The sequence below is a fragment of the Nomascus leucogenys genome, chromosome 13 (genome assembly GCF_006542625.1).
Source record: "Nomascus leucogenys isolate Asia chromosome 13, Asia_NLE_v1, whole genome shotgun sequence".
NCBI classification, from domain to species: domain Eukaryota; kingdom Metazoa; phylum Chordata; class Mammalia; order Primates; family Hylobatidae; genus Nomascus; species Nomascus leucogenys.
Window position 1 is genome coordinate 47,482,064 of NC_044393.1, and position 21,075 is coordinate 47,503,138.

General features: G+C 45.1%; 1 protein-coding gene across 6 annotated transcripts in view; it reads left to right on the top strand.

Moving 5' to 3' along the window:
• Nucleotides 1-21,075, top strand: part of RRBP1 (ribosome binding protein 1) — a 79,891-nt gene that overhangs the window by 14,747 nt on the left and 44,069 nt on the right. For 5 of the 6 annotated variants that reach the window (XM_030825788.1, XM_030825792.1, XM_030825787.1 and 2 more), the window contains one exon: nucleotides 17,992-20,074. In XM_030825788.1, the coding sequence (XP_030681648.1) occupies nucleotides 18,013-20,074 (2,062 nt within the window). In that variant the 5' untranslated portion in view covers nucleotides 17,992-18,012. The remainder of the gene's footprint in view (nucleotides 1-17,991; nucleotides 20,075-21,075) is intronic. The other variant, XM_030825791.1, reaches the window with a different exon arrangement.

Sequence of the window (21,075 nt, forward strand, 5' to 3'; positions counted from 1 at the left end):
CTCTTTGTGTGCATTGTAAACTGCATTCCAAGAAAAAGGAGTGGGAGGGGGGCCGCACAGATAGTGGCCCTGTCCTGGAGAGATTTTTTACCCAATGCCCTCAGCATCAAAATAGTGACTTGTAACAAAGACAGAAAATAAATAGATATTAGGTAGAAAGTGATGGCTTGTAAGGGAAGGTAAATATTTAATTTTATGTAACAGTGCCTAGGCAAGGAGGCACTCTCACTTAGCATATAGAAAATTAGTTCATGGGCCTCCTAGGAGAATGTTCTCTTAGGCAGACAAATTCTGGCTGAGTCTCCTGAAGCAGACAACCAGACTCCCCCCAAAACCAGACATATCTGTGTGTCCTTTATGTGCATTCAGTAACATATGTCTTCCACCTGTCAACAATGGGCAGTAAATTTAACTTACCAAGAACATTTTGTGATTTCTAACTTAGATTTTTTTTGGCAAGACTAGAATACCTGCCCAGTCCCGAAACCTTTTGAGTTCCGAAGTATTGGAGTTCCAGTGTTCTTGGGTGGCATAAATTGGTTCCTATACCGGTGACTATTTACACAGCTCTGTTATTCTCCATATAACTTTTTTTTCTTTTTTCTTTTTTTTTTTTTTTTTTTTTTTTTTTGAGACAAAGTTTCATCTTGTTGCCCGGGCTGGAGTCCAGTGGCGTGATCTCGGTTTACCACAACCTCTACCTCCTGGGTTCAAGCGATTCTCCTGCCTCAGCCTCCCAAGTAGCTGGGATTACAGGCATGCGCCACCACGCCTGGCTAATTTTGTATTTTTAGTAGAGATGGGGTTTCACCATGTTAGTCAGGCTGGTCTAGAAGTCTGACCTCAGGTGATCTGCCTTCCTCAGCCTCCCAAAGTGCTGGGATTATAGGCATGAGCCACCGTGCCTGGCCTCCATATAACTTTGAAAGGATCATTGGGCAGTACTGGGGAAGAATTTTTGAATTCTTGGTAGTACTTGTGGGCTCCTCTTAGTATTAGTACTCTGTAAAGAATAACATAAAACCAAAGTTTAACTTTAAAGGAAGAAGCTGAATGATGGACAGCTACTTGATCTCTTTCTGGTCAGAAAGGAGGCCCACTAAGACTACTGGAAGTTACAGACTATTTATAGTGATAATGAATATCATCTGCTGACTCAAAAGTTGGAATGAAAGACCATCTTGAATTCAAATCTTTAATTCTGTATCCTGGGCAAGGTATAAGCAAACAAGGTCTGTTAGGCTGTCTTGAGAGGAATTCCAAACTGGTGCCTTGTGTGAACTGAACCTGGCCTTCACATGGAATTTGTTTCACTGACCTCATGTTATTAAGCAATTGAGTCACCTTTTAAAAATGGAAATTTTTTTTTTTTCATTAAAATCTAGATTTTTTGGGCTGGGCACAGTGGCTAATCCCTGTAATCCCAGCACTTTGGGAGGCCAAGGCGGGTGGATCGCTTGAGCCCAGGAGTTTGAGACCAGCCTGGGCAACATGGCAAAACCCCATCTCTATAAAGCATACAAAAACTAGCCAGGCATGGTGGCATGTGCCTGTAGTCCTGGCTATTCAGGTGGCTGAGGTGGGAGGATCATTTGAACCTGGAAGGTGGAGGTTGCAGTGAGCCAAGATCACACTACTACATTCCAGCCTAGGCGACAGAGTGAGACTCTGTCTCATAATAAAAAACAAAAACAAAATCTAGATTTTTGGGTTCTCTAGGGGAAAATGGGAATTTCCGGCTACACCAGGTTGACTTTCTTGTGTGGCAGCCGTGTACTGTGGTTGTCCTCTCTGGGCGGGGCCTGTGCTGTCAGTACCCAGCATCCTACCCCAATTTATGTTATGTGCTTGGGTATTGGCAGTCCCTCAGGGTGCTGGGGGCTGTCCGGTGTGACCGGACTAGTCATCAGCATGTCCCATGGAGCTGCTGTGTGGAGCAGTGGGGGAAGTACTGGTTGGGTGTTCTAATCCCTGGAATAAGTGAGTAACTTTGGACATGACTTCTCCTCCCTGGGCTTCAGTTTCCTCCTCTTATAAAATGAAACTAGGCCAGCTAGCTCCACCTTTCAGGCCACAAACCTCAGTTTATCCTTAACTCCTCGCCGTCTCATACCTGTACCCTGTACGCAGCAGGTCCCATGAGCCCTACCTTCCAGACAGAGCCAGAGTGACCGTTCTCACCACTTCTGCCTTCTCCCTGGTCCAAATAGCTCTTACCTTTTGATTTTTTATTTCTGAGAGGGTCTTGTTCTATCACCCAGGCTGGAGTACAGTGGCGCAATCCCTGCTCACTGCAGTTACAACATTGCAGGCTCAGTTAATCCTCCTGCCTCAGCCTCCTGGGTAGCTGGTACCACAAGTGCCTGCTACCACACCCAGTGAATTTTTAAGTTTTTTTGTAGAAATGGTGTCTCGCCACGTTGCCCAGGCTAGTCTTGAACTCCTGGGCTAAAGGAGTCCTCCTGCCTTGGCCTCCCAAAGTGTCAGGGTTGTAGGCGTGAGCCAGCATGCCCAGCCTGCTCTCACCTCTGCCTTGGGTTATTTCCCCAGCCTCCGGTGGGCTCCCTGCCTTTGCCTATACCCCGTGCCTTCTAGTCTGTTGCCAGAGCAGACCATGTCACTCCTCTGTTCAAGACCCTCCTTGGCCAAGGTCTCCAGTGGCCTGTCAGGGCACTTTTGCTCTGGCTTCACTCCTACCGTCTCCCTGTCCTCTGCTGCAGCCACGGTGGCCTCTGTTCCTCAGGCGTGCTTCTGCCTCAGGGCCTTTGCGTCTACTTTGGCCTGTCCCTAAGAGCTTTTCCTTAGGTGGCACATGGCTGGCTCCCTCGTCTCCTTCAGGCCTGTTGGCTACCCTGTGTGGAGTGACAGCCTCTGATGCTCCCCCACCCCCACTCCCTGCCGCACTTCTCTGCATCACTTTCTCTTCATCACCCCCTGACATGTCCCGTATTTGACTGACTTTGTCATCTCCCCCTCTGAAGCGTAAGCTCTACCAGTGCAGGGATGTAGCTTTTGTTTCCTGAGGTATATCCAGTGTCGAGGGCAGTGACTAGCACGCGGTAGGTGCCCATTCTTGCTCAGCTGATGGAGATGATTTTGTAGCGCCGGCGTTCTGTGAGTATATCATGTAGCCCGAAGGAGTCTGGATTCCTAGAGCATCACATATAAATACAAAAACATATTCCAGAGCCAAATGCAAGTGAAGTTGGGATTACCTCCAGCCTGCCTCCAGTTGAGAAATTGACAGTCACATGCAGAGGGCACTGTTAAATGTGGACATCCTGCCCTGCCAGCGGAGGCTGGGGTTTGAAGTGAACCTTAGGAGACAATGTGGATGCTGGCTGTCTCCTGGGAGCCCTCAGTCTCCAGCCTGGTTAGATTCATCCCAGTGTCTCTGGGAGTCCATCATGCATGGCACCTTGACAGAACTGGGCCCTTCCCAGGTGCTTGCACCAGTTCTGGGGAGGAGACTTGGCTGTGAGCATCCTTTAATTCCTTGTATAACCAACGAGTGTGAGTTGGGCCTTGCAGAGTCACTGAGCATTTCAGTGACAACACACTCACCAGGAAACAGAACGTTTGTTTTGGGTGTGAACAGTGTGCTGGCTTGCTCTGAAAAGAGGTAGATTTTGTGTTTAGTGGGCAAAAGTGTTCCTTAGGTTCCTTAGGGGGAGAAGGGAGAAATCTGTTTCTTTTTTTTTTTTTTTGAGAGGGAGTCTCACTCTGTCTCCCAGGCTGGAGTGCAGTGGCGCATCTCAGCTCACTGCAAGCTCTGCCCTCAGGTTCACGCCATTCTCCTGCCTCAGCCTTGTGCCGGACTACAGGCGCCCACCACCACGCCCAGCTAATTTTTTGTATTTTTTTTAGTAGAGACGGGGTTTCACCATGTTAGCCAGGATGGTCTCGATCTCCTGACCTCGTGATCCGCCCGCCTCGGCCTCCCAAAGTGCTGGGATTACAGGCGTGCGCCACCCAGCCCAGCCGGGAGAATTCTCATAGTTGGCATTACATTTTATTTCCTCTTGGTCAGTCCTCATCCTGCTAGGAAGTGAGGGAGGGAACAAGGTTCCTCGAGAGCTGCCTCATCTCATGGTGTTTTTCTTTTCTCAGAGGAGTTTTGTGTGGCAGTCTGCTAAGTAGGAGGAGCAATGGCTGAGGCAGGGTGGTCTGGTTGGGAAGAGGCAATACTAGGTCCAGCCCCATCCTTTGTTTCTCCTCTCCTGTTGATTTTAGGTGAAGAAGAGTAGATACTAGATTTCTAGCCCTTTCTAATGGGAATGTCTGACCTACTCATTTTACTTGGAAAGGTGAAAGACCCTTGTTCAAACCCAGGTGGTGTTTTTTTTGAAGTTCTCATTCAGTGATTAAAGTGTACAACTCAACTGCATTAAATTGGTTTTTAATTAAGTCTGATCCTGAATAGGAATTAGATGTAGCTTTAGTTTTATGAATGCATTTTTATTTCCTTGGTAGTTCTAGGTATTTGTAGTAATTAGAAAGGAAAGTCTTAATTTTCAGAATAGTAATCACAGTGATTGAGGGGAGGAAGGAGTCAAGGCTGAAGAATAAATGAATTATTGAAACTCTTAATGAAAAGTCTTATTGGTGATGTGTCAAAGGACTCTTAAAAGGTCAACTTTAGCCACTGCTCTGAAGCTCAGTCTTTTCTGTCTTAAGTCATATCCCTCTTAAGTTGGAAGATCTGGAGACTTATTCTATACAGTTTGATTTTAAAAAGACTGCAGGTGGGCTGGGCATGGTGGCTCAGCCTGTAGTCCCAGCATTTTGGGGGGCTAAGGCAGGCAGATCACCTGAGGTCAGGAGTTCGAGACCAGCCTGGCCAACATGGTGAAACCCTGTCTCTACTAAAAATACAAAAACTAGCTGGGCATGGTGGTGCATGCCTGTAATCCCAGCTACTCGGGAGGCTGAGGCAGGAGAATTGCTTGAACCTGAGAGGCGGAGGTTGCAGTGAGCCGAGATCACACCACTGCACTCCAACCTGGGCGACAGAGTGAGACTCCATCTCAAAAAAAAAAAAAAAGAAAAAGAAAAGAAAAAAGAAAGACTTAAGGACAGCAAGGTGGCATGGCCTCAGGACTATAAAGGGCTGTGGGTCCCACTGAGTCACTGCCCTGTCAGGTCAGGAGGTGACTGCCTGCCTTGACCCTGGCCTCAGTTACTTCCTGTCTGTGAAGGGAGCAATTATGTGTGGGTGTGAGCACTGGGAAGTGGTAGTAGTAACAGGGCTCCGTAACAGATTCTTCAGGCCTTAAAGATGCTCTTCCTGCAGGATCTGTGGGGCACGTTTTCTAAGGAAATATGACACACATTTTAAACTCTTTATTAAAGTAAAATATATACAGAAAAATGCACTATCATGAGTCTACACAATAAGTATCCACAAGCTAAACACGCTTGTTTAACCAGCAGATCAAGAAATAGATTATTCCCGACCTCCCCAACCTCCTTTTGTGCCCCCCTTCCAGCTGCTGCCCATCCGTGGGCAGGGAATACCTGCTCTCTTCTTAATAATACCAGTGATTGATTTTGCTTGTGTTTGAACTTGATGTAAATGGACTCCAACGGCATATGCTCTTTTGTGTCTTTCACTCACCGTTACGTGTAAGACTTGTCAGGTTGTTGGGGTAATTGTAGTTTGTTCATTTTCATTGTTCACTATTCCAGCATGTGAATATATGAGTTTATTCACATTACTGTAGGTGGGTACTTGGAGAGTTTCCAGTTTGGGGCTATTAATGCCGCAGACTTTTGGTGAATATCTATACACATTTTCATTGGGTCTGTACACCTAGGAGTGGAATTGCAGGACCAGAAGGAGGTAGGTGCTTGGCTTTAAAAGAAAGTGCCAGACTTTTTGTCTGAAGTGCTTGTACTAATTTATACTCCCACCAACAGTATATGAATGAGACCTTGGAATATATTATAAAGTGGCTGATTCTAAAAGGAACCAAAATGAATTTTGAGTTACCGGTGATAATAAATAAGAAATGACTCACTCAGGCTGAAGTTCTCTGCTATCACAGAGATAGGATGTTTGGTTGGCAGTATTTGTTAATCAAAGGTGGGCCTTGGGAAAAGAGCTTGTGAGAGGGTCAGATTTTATTGCCGATGAGCAGGTGATATTTCCTAATATAAACCTGAGTGGAAATGCAGCTCTTCTCGAAGGAGTTAATGGAAGGGAGTTCAGCAAAGCTCATATCTTGAGATTGAATTCTTCATCGGAACTCTTCCCCCACAGAGTGAATTTCTTAAAAACAAAAGAACCAATAGTTGGGTACCAGACCTCGTTTAGCTCTGGCCCACGCGTTTCTAATTAGAAGCTCTGCCCACCTCCAGGGGTTGGCGGTGTCGGGATACTCCTGCAGGAGCCCTTCCTCCCTGGCCCACCTAGTAATGAAGGATGGTATATCCAGGTCCAGAGTTGGTAATAGTCTCCCTGGCACAGCCAGCCTCCTGGCACATGGCAGCCACGTGCTCCCTTTTCTTTGAAGAGCATGGTTGGCTGGGATTTGGTTCGGCTGTTGGGGGCGACAACACTGGGTTTCTGGTGATAGAATAGGCTGGGTGGCCTGAACCAGTCTTCTAACTTGCTGGATGGCCTGGACAAGAGGTAAGTGACATTAAAAATACCTTCTGACAAACCTAGAATGGAAGACACTGAGGCAGGCCGTGAAAGGAGTGACCCAAGAGGATAAGGACAACCCTGGGGGCCTTTGGCAAAATGGGCAAACTCTCAAGTTCTGATAGCATCTCCAGGCACAGGGGGCAGAGATTAATGCTGGCAGCATGATAGGACACAGGCTCCCTGAGTTGGAACCACAAGGGGCCATGACACCTTCATGGAGAAGGGGTGTCAGAGGTAAGCCCATTCTCACCCTACAGGCAGGGTAGGGAGGGGCATATTCTGAGAAGTGGGTATCACAAGTTGTCCCTCATACGGATCCCATGACCTGAGTAGTGGGAGACTCCAAACTGATTTGAAGATTCTTTATTTGAGAGTGGACCTGCACAGCTAGTGTTCCTGGGCCAGTCCAGGGGCGAGCAGATCTTTGAAGGACTGCACCTTTATCCTAGGCTCACCGAATTCCCAGGTGTAATTATCAAACGAAAGAGAACAGTCCATAGTTAGGAACAACTAAATGCAAAGGATGAAAGCACTGAATGAGGACCAGCAGGAACAGATCTCAGAAAACATAAGATAATGGACTTGTTGACATAGATTTTAAAGGCCTTACTCAAACTAATAGGCAAGATTGAAAATACCTGTGAGGAAGAGGAACCTATACAATGACCTAGCAAATTTGAAAAAGGAGCCAGGAACAACTTGTAGACATGAAAAGTTCATGTCTTTATAATAAAAATCTAACAGATGGGTTTACTAGCAGATTACATACAACTGAAGAGAGTGAATGACCTGGAAAGTAGAGAAGAAGAAATGTCATTTAGAGAACCACATAGATGAATAATTTGTAAGACCGATTAAGATTCAGGAAGAGTAGATTCAGAAGTGTCTCTAATTGGGGTTCCAGGAGAGGAGCGAGGGAGGACGGTGCCAGTACTTGAAAAGCTAATGACTGAGAATTTTGCGGAATGCGTAAGACACCCAACCAAAACCCAAGCAGGGTAAATAAAAATAAATCCACATGTAGACATTTAGTGATACAGCAACTCAAGGGAAAAATTCAACAATGAGAGTGAAAAGATCGTTTTAAGACAAAAACCCAAGATAGCTACTGACATATCTTTGCTAAAGGAACTTCTGAAGGAAATTCTTGGAAGGAAGGTGATGGCAAGTGGAAAAAGACATAACAAGCAGTGATGAGTAAAGAAAGTGGTAAATATTTGGACAGTTCTAAATACATGTAAAAGAATAATGTTGGAGAGGCTGGAACAAGGATAAGATTAAATACATGAAAACAGTAATGTCTAAGTTGGAAGGGATAATAGAATTAATTTGGGGGGTAAAGATTTGTTTAAGTTTGAATTTTGTGAGTGCTGTGTTACGTTTTTTTGTTTTAAAGGTAATTGCTAAAGAGTAGAAACAATGAAAAAAAAAAAAGAAAAGAATCCTACACTACTCATTTTGATGCCAGCCAACCTTGTTACAAAACTTGACAAGAATGGTAGGAGGGAAGAAAACCATCAGTCAGATCTCACACCTGAAAAGATAAACCAAATCCAGCAGTATGTATGACTAAATCGTTTTATCCTAGGAATTCAAACTTGGTTTAACGTTTAAAAATAAATTTATATTCACCTTCCACACCTACGGGTTATAGGAGTAGAACAGTATGATTATCTTAATAGATATGAAGTATTTGATAAAATTCAACATCTATTTATGTAAACTAGGAATAAGAAAGCAACCTCTTTAGCCTGATAAAGGATGTCTACAAACAGGCTTTAGCAAATCTCACACTAAAGAGAGACACCTAAATCTTTCCCTTTGATATGAGAAAAACAGAATACTTGCTGTCATTCCTTCTCTTTAGCATTGTGTTGAAGGTCCTGCCCTGTGCAGAAATTCAAGAAAAATTAAGCAGATGATAGGAAATTGGGAAGAAAGAAACAAAACTGTGATTCATATGCTTATATATGTAGAATTTTTTTTTTTTTTAATCGACAGATGTGTTACTAGAATTAGGCAAGTTGCTGTGGGGGAAAAAATCACCCTACCGTAATCAGTTACGTTTCCGTATACCAGCAACAAGCAGAAAACGAAACTTCGGAGCTACCGTTTGTAAGAGTGTGAAAACTATGAAAAACTAAGAAGTAACTCTGAAAACGTGTAAGACTCCATCGTGTGTATTATGTTCCATCTGATACTTGGGTTGTTCTGTTTAGATTTGATCCTTATAATCGTATGCATTAGCACATATGATCCTGATATGATATTGAGTAGACGATTGATTCATCACTTACCATATTTGATGTGGTGAGGTTTGATTTGATACAGTATAGATGAAACTGACCCCTGCTTTGGGGAGACAAATGTTTACCCCACTAAGAACTCCCTTGTGGGCTCTAGTTTATCTTAACTGTTCGTGTCCATTTTGAGACATCAGTTCTTGATTCTTACCGCGTAGGCATGCTGTCTTCCTCAGTAAGGTGAAGCCTGTAGGCTTCTTGGAAGTTCATAGAAGATTTAGGTCTGTTTAAATACCTACTTTCCAAAGACTGTTATTTGGAGAGACACCAAAAATTGTCAATTCTTTATTTTTTTTCCCCCCTCAGGCAGAGAAATTGAATCTGAAATGGCTGATGAATAAGCAAAGGCTTATAATAGAGTACATTTCTATTTTTAGTGTTTCAATTCTTCTTTAAAATGAGTAACATTGTTTCTTTAAAATAGGAAGTCCATTATATGTATCCTCTTAGAAATTAAATAAATTTTTTCAGACTCTTTGTTACTGCATTTTCTCTTAGTTTCTTTGGGTTAAAAAAAAATCAGAGATTGCACTTAAAATTTTAGGTCAACTGATGTGAAACCCACTTCTGCAACACTTAGAAACATTACATAGTTAGTAAGCAGTCTTTAAAATGCGTAGTAGTGCATTCACAAGGTAGGGAAAGAGATGACCAGAGTTCATAAGCCAAGGTTGCAGCGAGTGACTGGGACCTGCAGTGAGCTGACCCTGGGACAGGGGTAGGGGTGCGGTATTATCGGTCGAAGTCATCTGAGTCTTTAGCTTTAATGTCCAGGGGGAATGGGATTTTATCTGAGACCAGGAATGGGAACTGAGCCTTCTCTCACATCCCCCTGTAAGACTTGAACCCTTGAAGGGCTGTACCCTCCATGGGAGGACAGACTAGAAAGAACACCTGCCCAGCAGTAGCAAGGGGAGATGACAGGTAAGAATTTATCTGTTTTGTCCTGGGCAAGGGAGACACAGTCTCCTGATAATTTGTAAGAGGAGACCATGCCTCTTGTAAAAGTTAGTCCCTGGCTGGTCTTCCCTGAGGGCCTAGTTGAAGCAAAGATAAAACAGCTCATTAGAGGCAGGCCCACAACTCAGCCCATTAAGGGTTACCAGTGATAAAGCCCCACCAAAGATATAATATAAAATCACTATTAAAGGTAGAAAAGAAGACAATGAAAAATAGAAAAGCCAGTCAGACTTAAAAAACAAATGGAATAACTCGAAGGACTGATTATAGAGCTGGTGAGATCCAGCTGAAGATTGGAGTGTAGGTCTAACGAGTTCTCCAAATGGTAGCACAGAGAGATTGAGGTCTCAGTAGGAGCTCTACCAGGAAGGAATAGGGAGCAGACCATTTTCAAAGAACTGAGTGGCCAAGGATTTTCCAGAATTGAAGAATAACATAACTCCTCACATTCAGCACAGTGAGCCTGAATAAGTTAAATATACACTTAAAAACATTTTGCTGAATCCTTAGAACCCCAGAAATGGATCTTAAAAGTAATGAGAGATTAAAAAGATAAAGGAATGACAAATAGACTGACAGTGTCTTTCTAAACGTCTCATCAAGAAAAGGCCGGAAGACAAGTGAAATAACATCTTCAACATGGTGAGAGAAAACTGTCAGCATGGAATTCTGTCCTCAGTTAATCCATGAAGGTGAAGTAAATTTTCTCAGGGCTTTAAGGACTGAGAAAGTTTATGAAGGAGAGATCCTTGCTGAAAGAACTACTCAAGGGTGTACTTTGGCAAGACCATAAAAAAAGGAATGAGATGCATGTAGCAGTGATGAGCAGATGGCCAGCATTTGGGTCAACAAGCAACTATCAGCTGTCCGCAACCGAACAACACTGACCAGTCCAAATGTGTGTGTGATGGGGGCTTGTCATGGGGAAGGGCAGCAGACCTAAGACCTTGTAGGTAGTTTGACCACTGTGGAAGCAGCTGGAGACATTCATGAAATTCGGTCATGTATGGATGTTAGGAAGATGTGTTAGCATCACAGCTTGTAGGATGAAGCCATAGCAGTACTTAGGGGGAAATTTATTGCCTTAAATATTTGCTGCAAGAAAAGAGAAAGGACTGGAAGTTGATACATGGCCATGTCAGGAAGTTAGAAAAGACAGAATAAACCAGTGGAAGATGGAGGAAGGAATAATGAATATTAATTTTATAGATTGGATCACAAACCCAGCAGCTGGTCCTAGAATCATCATTGAAATTGACGTTGTTAAATTGTATTGAAATTGTTAAAAATCAGCACTCTAGCCACCGTTCCCCCTTTAAGAAAAGATCTCAGAACACTAATCCTGACGGTTTTATGGGCAAGTTCTTCCAGATCTACAAAGAACAGAAAACCCTACCTTTACACAAGCTATCCCAAAGAATAGGGGAAAAGGAATGATTTTTAGCTCATTCTATGAGACTCAGGAGACCCTAATACCAAGATCAGAGAACAGTCTGAGAATCACCTCTGATTTTTCTCATTTTAAAATACACGTAGAAATCTCACATAAAAATATGAACAAATCACATCTAGTGATGTGTTAGAAAAGAATCTCCATCGAGAAACATTTATACCATAGAAACTTTCTGTGAACTGGCATTATTAGACTGTGCGTTACTGTAATTCCACATATTTCAGATTAAAGGAGAAAATATCAACTGGTAAAGACAAAGCAATTGGTAAAATCCAATACTCAATTATATTAAAAAGATAACTAGGAATATAAGACATGCTACTTAACCTGAGGAAAGATTTCTGCCAGAAACCTGCAGTTGGTACGACACTGGTAGTAAAACATTAGAAGTAGTAACTTGTGAATGCTACGAGGCAGCTTATTGCACAGACTCTGCTCAGCACTGCATCAGAGTTCTCAGCCAGCTCTGTTAAGCCAAGAAAAAGAAATGAGATCATATGGTTTTGAAAGCAAGAAACAATACTGTCTTTTTTTCCACAGCTTACTTTTTATTAAAAAAAATCGGAAAGAATCTACGAACTCCTAGATTTGACAAGAACATAGATGATAGCTGGGTAAATGATACATGTGCAGAAATGAATTACTTTGCTGGTTGTCTGTAGCTGAGGAGTAGAAGAAGTAATTTACAAAAGATATTCTAACCATCAGCAAAACAACATGTAAGACATTTATGGAGAAAATCATTAAAATCTTATAGAAGTATGGAAGAAAAGTTTTTTGTTTTTTTTTTTTTTTAAGAGACAGGGTCTTGCTGTGATGCTCAGGCTGGTGTTCACCTCCAAGGCTCAAGTGATCTCCTGCCTCAGCCCCCCAAGTAGCTCGGACTAGAGACATGAACCACTGTGCCTGGCTTCGAAGAAAACATTTAAATCAGTGCAGTGCTCTAGCATACCATATTCATTGACAGATAGCTTCTATAGTTAGAAATATCAATCCTTCCTAGGTTCATGTATAAACTCAGTGTGATTCAAATACAAATTCCAGTAGAAATTTTGTAGGGGATGCTTAAGCTGAAAATGTGGCATTGATGCAGGGCATAAATATAACAGTGGAACAAAGTGTAGAATCTAGAAACAGATCCACTGAATGGCACAGAGATGGCCATCTGAGTCTGTGGGGGAAGGAAAAGACCAGTCAGGAAATGGTGCTGGGTAATTAAACTGATGGGGAAAGTTTTATCACTGTTTCCTGTCACATACCAAAGTAAATTCCTGGTGATTGAAAACCTGACTTTGAAATGCATTATCAAAGTCTTTTGAAGAAAATAACTTATAAACAGTAAAACGACTTCTGTCACAATGGTTGTCTCCAGGAAGTGACCCTGGATGGCTGGCTTCAGGGGTATAAAGGAGATTTTTCACTCTGTATGGTAGACATGTCACACTACAATTTTGTGTGATAGCATAAATTTTTAAAACCTAAAAGCATAGGAGTATGGATAATAATTTGTGGTTCAGCTATGTAATATAGGAGTGAAAATAAATAAGCCCCAGCCTGGCCAATATGGTGAGACCCCGTCTCTACTAAAAACTACAAAAATTAGCTGGGCATGGTGGCACACGCCTGTAATCCCATCTACTCAGGAGGCTGAGGCACAAGAATGGCTTGAACCTGAGAGGCAGAGGTTGCAGTGAGCCAGGATCATGCCACTGAGCTCCAGCCTGGGCAACAGAGAGAGACTTTGTCTCAAAAAAACAAAAAGAATAAACCAAGGCTATGTGTATCTATATGAATATTCTCACAAAGTTTAGTCAAAAAATGTTACCAAATAGCACCCAGAACAATGTCACTTACACAGCAATTACCAACACACAAAGCAACGGCTGTATTTTGTTTGTAGAAATACATGTAATAGAAGCAAAAGCAGGTGGAAGTGGTAAGTGACCCATTCAGGGTGTTGTACCCCTCTAGAAGGGAGATGACATATATATACATAGACACGTGTGTCCCTCCCCCCCCCACATATATATATATATATATATATATATATATATATATATATATACACACACACAGGCACATACATATATATATAAATATCTGAAGTACATATGGCAAAATGTTAGGGTTTGGTAAACCTGGGTGGTAGGCTAATGGATGTTCATATTTTTCTTCTTAGTCTTTTGTATGAGTCATTTCATAATATTTTAAAAATTAGGAGCTGTTGATTCTGATGTAGCCATGTCTACTAGGCATTTTATTGTCGTTCTGTTTTAGTTCTGTACCTTCCTAGCAGGTCACCTTATGCCCAGGAAATGGATCTGGGGGTTTGTTTTCTTTGTCCACCCCTACCCCACAGCTTCTCCAAGCTTCCACACACGGTCCCCCATGGAGCTGCTGCTTAGTAATGAGACAGAGTCCTGGGAGCTGTTGAGGGTCTTTTCACAAAACCTACCAAAATCCCAGCTGCCAAATTGGACCCAACTGGCTTGGCTGGGCCATGTGAATTAGCAAATATCTTCTGTGTCTAAAGAGTTTGGGGCTTCCTCTTACTTTTGTTCCCCGAATCTTAAGAACAGAGGAAGAGCCATTCTCTTGAGATCTTAGAGGCGGGCCAGTGAGTTCAGTCTGTCCAGCCTCTGCGCAGCCTCCTACATCCTTCCCTCTTGGGGCCTTCATCTTTTTGTCTTACAGTCTGAGTGTGTTAGCAATATCGTAGTCGCCCTTTATCTATGGTTTCACTCTTTGTGGTTTCAGTTACCAGCAGAAAGCTGTGGTCTGAAAATATTAAATGGAAAATTTCAGAAAGAAACTCTTCCTGAGTTTTAAGTTGCATGCCATTCTGAGTAGCGTCTTGCCCGGGATGTGAACCATCCCGTGTGCAGTGGATTCACGCTGTCTATGTTACCTGCCTGTGCGTCACTTGGTGGCCCTCCCGGCTTTCAGATCCACTGTCTGGTATCACAGTGCGTATGTTTGAGTCACCCTTACTTTACTTAATCGTGGCCCCAAAGTGCAAGCGTGGTGATGCTAGCATAATGTTATAATTGTTCTATTTTATTATTGTTAATCTCGTACTGTGGCTAATTTCTAAATTAAATTTTATCATAGGTATGTAGGTATAGGAAAAAAAATAGTGTATATAGGGTTCAGTATTACTGCAGTTTCAGACCCACTGGGGGTGTTGGGAAGTTTCCCAGAGGATAAGGGAGGACTACTGCAGTGAGTAAAAGTACATATTTGACAGAAGTTTCTGGAATTGACAGAATATAGATCACTGTGGTCAGACCCTACAAGGTATGGGTGGGCACACATCTGCCCTAACTCTTTGGTGCAGTGGAGGAAGCCCTAGAAGAGGTTTCTGTTGGGGGCCTCTTATCACGGTGTGGATTTCAGGAGCAAAGCTCCCGGAATGCTGATTGTGAGAACCGAATTTGAGAGGCATCCCTGGCTTCATCATTTCTGTGAATCAGGGATCTCCCAGCATGATGTTTATGCCCCACTGAAGCTGACTCTGCAAAGCAGCAGAAAGGTTGTTTTTCATTTCGATTTCTTTGCTGTCTGTGGTGGTATTGCCTTAGCCTTAAATGTTTCAGTGTATTACTACTTAAGACTAGGGCTTTTCATTTTCTTGTGAAAGATTTCTTTTAAAAAATTCTAACTTGGGAATTAGTGGTGGGGATGTAATTTCTTTTTCTGCAAAAGTTGGGAAGACACATTTGTGCTGCTATAAAACATACATTTGTGTGCGTTGCAAAGGGAAAATATTCTCCCGAGTTTGCTTTTCTCGATTCTGGGTTCCAACAGAGAATATATTTTTGTATTCTTTGTTTGCCTATGTTGAGTAAGATTAAAAGTTCATTTTCCAGCCTTGGCTTTTCTGCCGGAGTTTAGAAGTTGGAAACCACAAGGCTGCACAGAGCCCCACAGTCCTCGGCTGTGAACAGGCCCCGCTTTGTGCATGGCTGTTCACTGTGTCACGGTCTGCAACCCGTGCCAATCGCGACTCGGTGGAGACCACCACCCCTCGAGCACATGGTTGTTGGGAAACCATTCGGGGTTTATGGAGCCTTGGTGAGGGTGACCCAGGCCCCAAATGTTCGTTTCTCTAGAGAAGGGGAGTGTTTTAGAGGATTTTTTTTTTTTTTTTTAAATAGAGATGTGGTCTCACTATGTTGCCTGGGTTGGCCTTGAACTCCAGATCTCAAGTGATCCTCCTGCCTCAGCTTCCCAAAGTGCTAGGATCACAGGCTTGTACCACCATGCCTGGCCGTAGGATTTTTGAATGTAGTGATTATAATGTGGTGTCCATTTTGGCAGAGTTCTGAGAAATCTTGTAAGTACCCAGAGGAGTTTCAGTTGGTGGGTACCTGCCAAAAAGTGAGGGTTGACTGTACCATGTTCCAGACCTTCTTGTCCCCATCCTCCTACCCACTGAATCCATCCATGGCTGAGCAGGGTGCGATTCCCTTTTTAACACCCAGCTTGAGAGTGTGTTCTCAGAAGTACAGTTCCTGGTACCCTCCCTCAATGATCAAACGTGAGAGTGCCCTGGCTGTGGATCACGCTGTCACTGCCCACGGCCAGAGGTCAGAACCCATTTGGAAATATAAATGCTGCCTTACCCAGGATTCAAAGGCCTCCATGAGCTTCCCTAAGACTTTGTAGAGGTTAAGACTGGAATGAAAAGTGTGACTCAGTCCCACTCAACGCAGAGTGACAGTGTGGGAGAAGTGTGTTGCCACAGCAGCTGATAGAGTTGTCCCCAGGGAGAGCATATGCTGGGAAGTTTTTTTGTCATGAGTGTTTTAAACCCTTTTCCTGCAAAGGTCTTAGAAAGGCTAAAGTAATGTGTTTCTTCTGTGATGAGAGTGATTTTTTTTTTTTGAAAATTTTTTTTTGAGACGGAGTCTCGCTCTGTCGCCCACGCTAGAGTACAGTGGTGCGATCTTGGCTCACTGCAAGCTCCGCCTCCCGGGTTCACCCCATTCTCATGCCTCAGCCTCCCAAGTAGCCTGGACTACAGGCGCCCGCCACCATGCCTGGCTAAGTTTTTTGTGTTTTTAGTAGAGTCAGGGTTTCACCGTGTTAGCCAGGATGGTCTCGATCTCCTGACCTCGTGATCTGCCTGCCTCGGCCTCCCAAAGTGCTGGGATTACAGGTGTCAGCCACTGTGCCTGGCCAAGAGTGATTTTTCTTAGAACACAATGCCAAGACATTGAAAACAGTCTCCCTTCTCAGTCCCTTCTTTAAAATGCCCTCATGTCAAAATTTATATTTGATTCCTACTGTATTTCCCTCCTCTGTATCCACTCAAGAGGAGTGGGGATCTCAATTTCTTAGGAGAAGAATCTCAGTATCTGAGCCTCTAAGCAGCCTGGACCCAGCCTCCCACAGCATGTAGAGGTTTTGCAGGGCAGTGTTGGGGGATGCCTGTCTACTTCCCCTCCTCTCTTCTTCCACCTCCTTCTATCTCCTCTTACCCACCCCTTCTTACCCTTGTGTTCTCTTTGCTCATTCCATCGATCTTCTTCAGAGAGACTCAGGACTGGGTTGAATGTATCCAAATAAGTACACCTCCTGGAGTTCCTCAGTGAAGTCAAACTTAGCCTGGGCTATGGCAGGAAGGTGTATGAACCTGGTTGCCTCTGACCCATTGGACTTTGGTCCATAGGCAGTGAGGACGGTGTTGTTCATCCTCATGGTTTGGGGAGCATTGTCTGACAGAGGGGCCTGCTGACACTGTCTCCTCACCCTCTGTGCAGCTTCTGGATGTGAAATTCCAAACCCAGCATCTTCTGGGCCTCCCAAGACCGATTCTTCCTGTTTCCCAACATGCAAATTGCAGGCTCCATAACTCCTCAGGAGCTATTGCTGGCAAAAGGCTATTTTCTCTCACTGAATTTTTGAACACGTTTCAGGATTGTAATGCAGTTTTTATCTCTGATCCTGGGTAGCGGCATTTATTGGCACTGGGGAAGAGGGAAGCAACAGAGTGGAGATGGCACACTGTGGGCCTGCTGGCCAAAATGCTTGTGGCTGAAAGCCTGCAGATGTGTTTGGTTTGGTTCACATGTTTTTGAAATCAGTCAATTTCACGTTGAGAGAAAAATTTTTTTAAAGTGTCTGGCCTAACATGAAAAATCAAAACATCTTCCAACTTAGCAATCACATTTCTAGGGCAGTCGGCCATGACAGAGTGTCACTGCCTAATTTTAGGTGGGGACGGGTGTTTTTGCTACAGTCTCCACCGCTCCCCACGGTCTCACACCTGGCCTGCGTTTGAGCTCCTGTGCATCTTTGACCTTGTGGTGGGGAATATCTTGCATCGGGGTCATGGCTGCTGAGGCTCCTGGGCGTGTGTGCTCCAGAGATAGGCCTGCACTCTGCTCTGACTCTACTGTTGCTTTGTATGGGGACTGCTCATGCCTTGGGTACGAATCACTCACTCCTACAGAGGAGCAGGTGAGAATGTGGGACATCAGAGAGTGCCTGGGTTTGTTTCTTCTCTGAATTTATTAACCTGAAGAAACAATTAGTGAAACCTGAAGTTTGGTGGTGGGGTAGAGAAAGAAACTGTTGAAGCCTCGATTTCTGTAAATAGTAACTCCATGTATGTTTGACAGGTGAAAGGAAAGCAAGCCAGGATGGATATTTACGACACTCAAACCTTGGGGGTTGTGGTCTTTGGAGGATTCATGGTTGTTTCTGCCATTGGCATCTTCCTGGTGTCGACTTTCTCCATGAAGGAAACGTCATATGAAGAAGCCCTAGCCAACCAGCGCAAGGAGATGGCGAAAACTCACCACCAGAAAGTAGAGAAGAAAAAGAAGGAGAAAACAGTGGAGAAGAAAGGAAAGACCAAGAAAAAGGAAGAGAAACCTAATGGGAAGATACCTGATCACGATCCGGCCCCCAATGTGACTGTCCTCCTCCGAGAACCAGTGCGGGCTCCTGCTGTGGCTGTGGCTCCAACCCCAGTCCAGCCCCCCATTATCGTTGCTCCTGTTGCCACAGTTCCAGCCGTGCCCCAGGAGAAGCTGGCCTCCTCCCCCAAGGACAAAAAGAAGAAGGAGAAAAAAGTGGCAAAAGTGGAACCAGCTGTCAGCTCTGTAGTGAATTCCATCCAGGTTCTCACTTCCAAGGCTGCCATCTTGGAAACTGCTCCCAAGGAGGTGCCGATGGTGGTGGTGCCCCCAGTGGGTGCCAAGGGCAACACACCAGCCACTGGCACTGCTCAGGGCAAAAAGGCGGAGGGGACTCAGAATCAAAGCAAAAAGGCTGAAGGAGCCCCAAACCAGGGCAGAAAGGCAGAGGGAACCCCAAACCAAGGCAAAAAGGCAGAGGGAACCCCAAACCAAGGCAAAAAGGCAGAGGGAACCCCAAACCAAGGCAAAAAGGCGGAGGGGGCCCAGAACCAGGGTAAAAAGGTAGATACAACCCCAAACCAGGGGAAAAAGGTGGAGGGGGCCCCAACCCAGGGCAGAAAGGCCGAGGGGGCTCAGAACCAGGCCAAAAAGGTAGAAGGGGCCCAGAACCAGGGCAAAAAGGCAGAGGGGGCCCAGAATCAGGGCAAAAAGGGAGAGGGGGCCCAGAACCAGGGCAAGAAGGCTGAGGGGGCCCAGAATCAGGGCAAAAAGGCAGAGGGGGCCCAGAACCAGGGCAAGAAGGCCGAGGGGGCCCAGAATCAGGGCAAAAAGGCCGAGGGGGCCCAGAACCAGGGCAAAAAAGCAGAGGGGTCCCAGAACCAGGGCAAAAAAGCAGAGGGGTCCCAGAACCAGGGCAAGAAGGCCGAGGGTGCCCAGAACCAGGGCAAAAAGGCTGAGGGGGCTCAGAACCAGGGCAGGAAGGCCGAGGGGGCTCAGAACCAGGGCAAGAAGGCCGAGGGGGCTCAGAACCAGGGCAAGAAGGCCGAGGGGGCTCAGAACCAGGGCAAGAAGGCCGAGGGGGCCCAGAACCAGGGCAAGAAGGCCGAGGGGGCCCAGAACCAGGGCAAGAAGGCCGAGGGGGCTCAGAACCAGGGCAAGAAGGCCGAAGGTGCTCAGAACCAGGGCAAAAAAGTAGAAGGGGCCCAGAACCAGGGCAAAAAGGCTGAGGGGGCCCAAAACCAGGGCAAAAAGGCTGAGGGGGCTCAGAACCAGGGCAAAAAGGCTGAGGGAGCCCAGAACCAGGGCAAAAAGGCTGAGGGAGCCCAGAACCAGGGCAAAAAGGCTGAGGGAGCCCAGAACCAGGGCAAAAAGGCTGAGGGAGCCCAGAACCAGGGCAAAAAGGCTGAGGGAGCCCAGAACCAGGGCAAAAAGGCTGAGGGAGCCCAGAACCAGGGCCAAAAAGGAGAGGGAGCCCAGAATCAGGGTAAAAAGACAGAAGGGGCCCAGGGCAAAAAGGCAGAAGGGAGTCTCAACCAAGGCAAAAAAGGAGAGGGAGCTCCCAACCAGGGCAAAAAAGCAGATTCGGTTGCTAATCAGGGCACAAAGGTAGAGGGTGTTACACACCAGGGGAAAAAAGCAGAAAGGTCACCCAGTCAAGGCAAAAAGGCAGAAGGGTCCCCCAACCAGGGCAAAAAGGCAGACGCAGCTGCCAATCAGGGTAAAAAGACAGAGTCAGCTTCTGTCCAGGGCAGAAGTACAGATGTGGCCCAGAGCCCAGAGGCACCAAAGCAAGAGGCTCCTGCCAAGAAGAAGTCTGGTTCAAAGAAAAAAGGTGAGCCTGGTAAGTAACTGATTTCTTTATGAACTTAGAAGGAAAGGCTGTGTTTAAATGACTTATGGATATTCTCGGGGCTTGCCACCTGTATCAGTCAGCTATTGTCATAATAAGGCTGCGTAACAAACATTCAAAAAGAATTCAGTGGCCCTCAGCAGCAGTCATTTAGTGTTGCTCGTGCTTCTGGAGGTTGGCAGATGTGAGCATTCTCGGTTGGTGGCTCCGCCTCAATGTGGTTTTAACTGGGTTGGTGACTCTTTGCTACAGGTTGAGCTCAGGTCAGTTCCATGTGTGGTCCTTCTGGCGCCCTCCAGGGCAGAGGCCCTTCATGGTTACAACAGAGGCACAAAAGGGCATTTCAAGCCAGCATTTCATTGACCAGAACGAGTGATGTGTCTGAGCCTGAGTCAAGGGGCAGGGAGTCCACTGTGTCCAGGGAGAAGGGGCTGCAAGGTGATGTGAGAAAGGAGAGGTGAGGAGTGAGCAATAGGTCCGCGTCTTGGCATGTCTTAAACATATGGGAGCACAAGGAGAGGTGAGGAATTAGAAGCAGTAATTCCATCCACCACACAGTGTAGAAGACTTCTGCGTGTTGGCGAGTCTTTCTTAACTGTCTGGCTGTGTTCCGTCAGCCTGTTCTATGTTCTTGCCTCACCTGATGCTTTTGTGCAGCCTGACTCGTGTATCTGTGCTTGTTGAGTGAATGACGGTAGGAAGGTGTTTTTAAGGAGCAGTTGCATTCTTTCCTCTTCTGCCTTCTCCTTCCCCCTGCGCCACCCTAGTCATTTAGTAAAGCATTATAGAGCATTAACATAGACACTGGATTACATAGATAGATATGTGATCATATGAAGCACTGGTTTACCTTTATCTTTTTAGCGTATATTACTGTAGAAATTGGTCCAGGGAGTTCCTGTTTCATGTTTGTCATTCATTCGGTTTCACTTATGTTTTCTTTCTCTCCTCTCCCTTCCCTTCCCTTCCCTTTCCTTTCCTTTCCTTTCCTT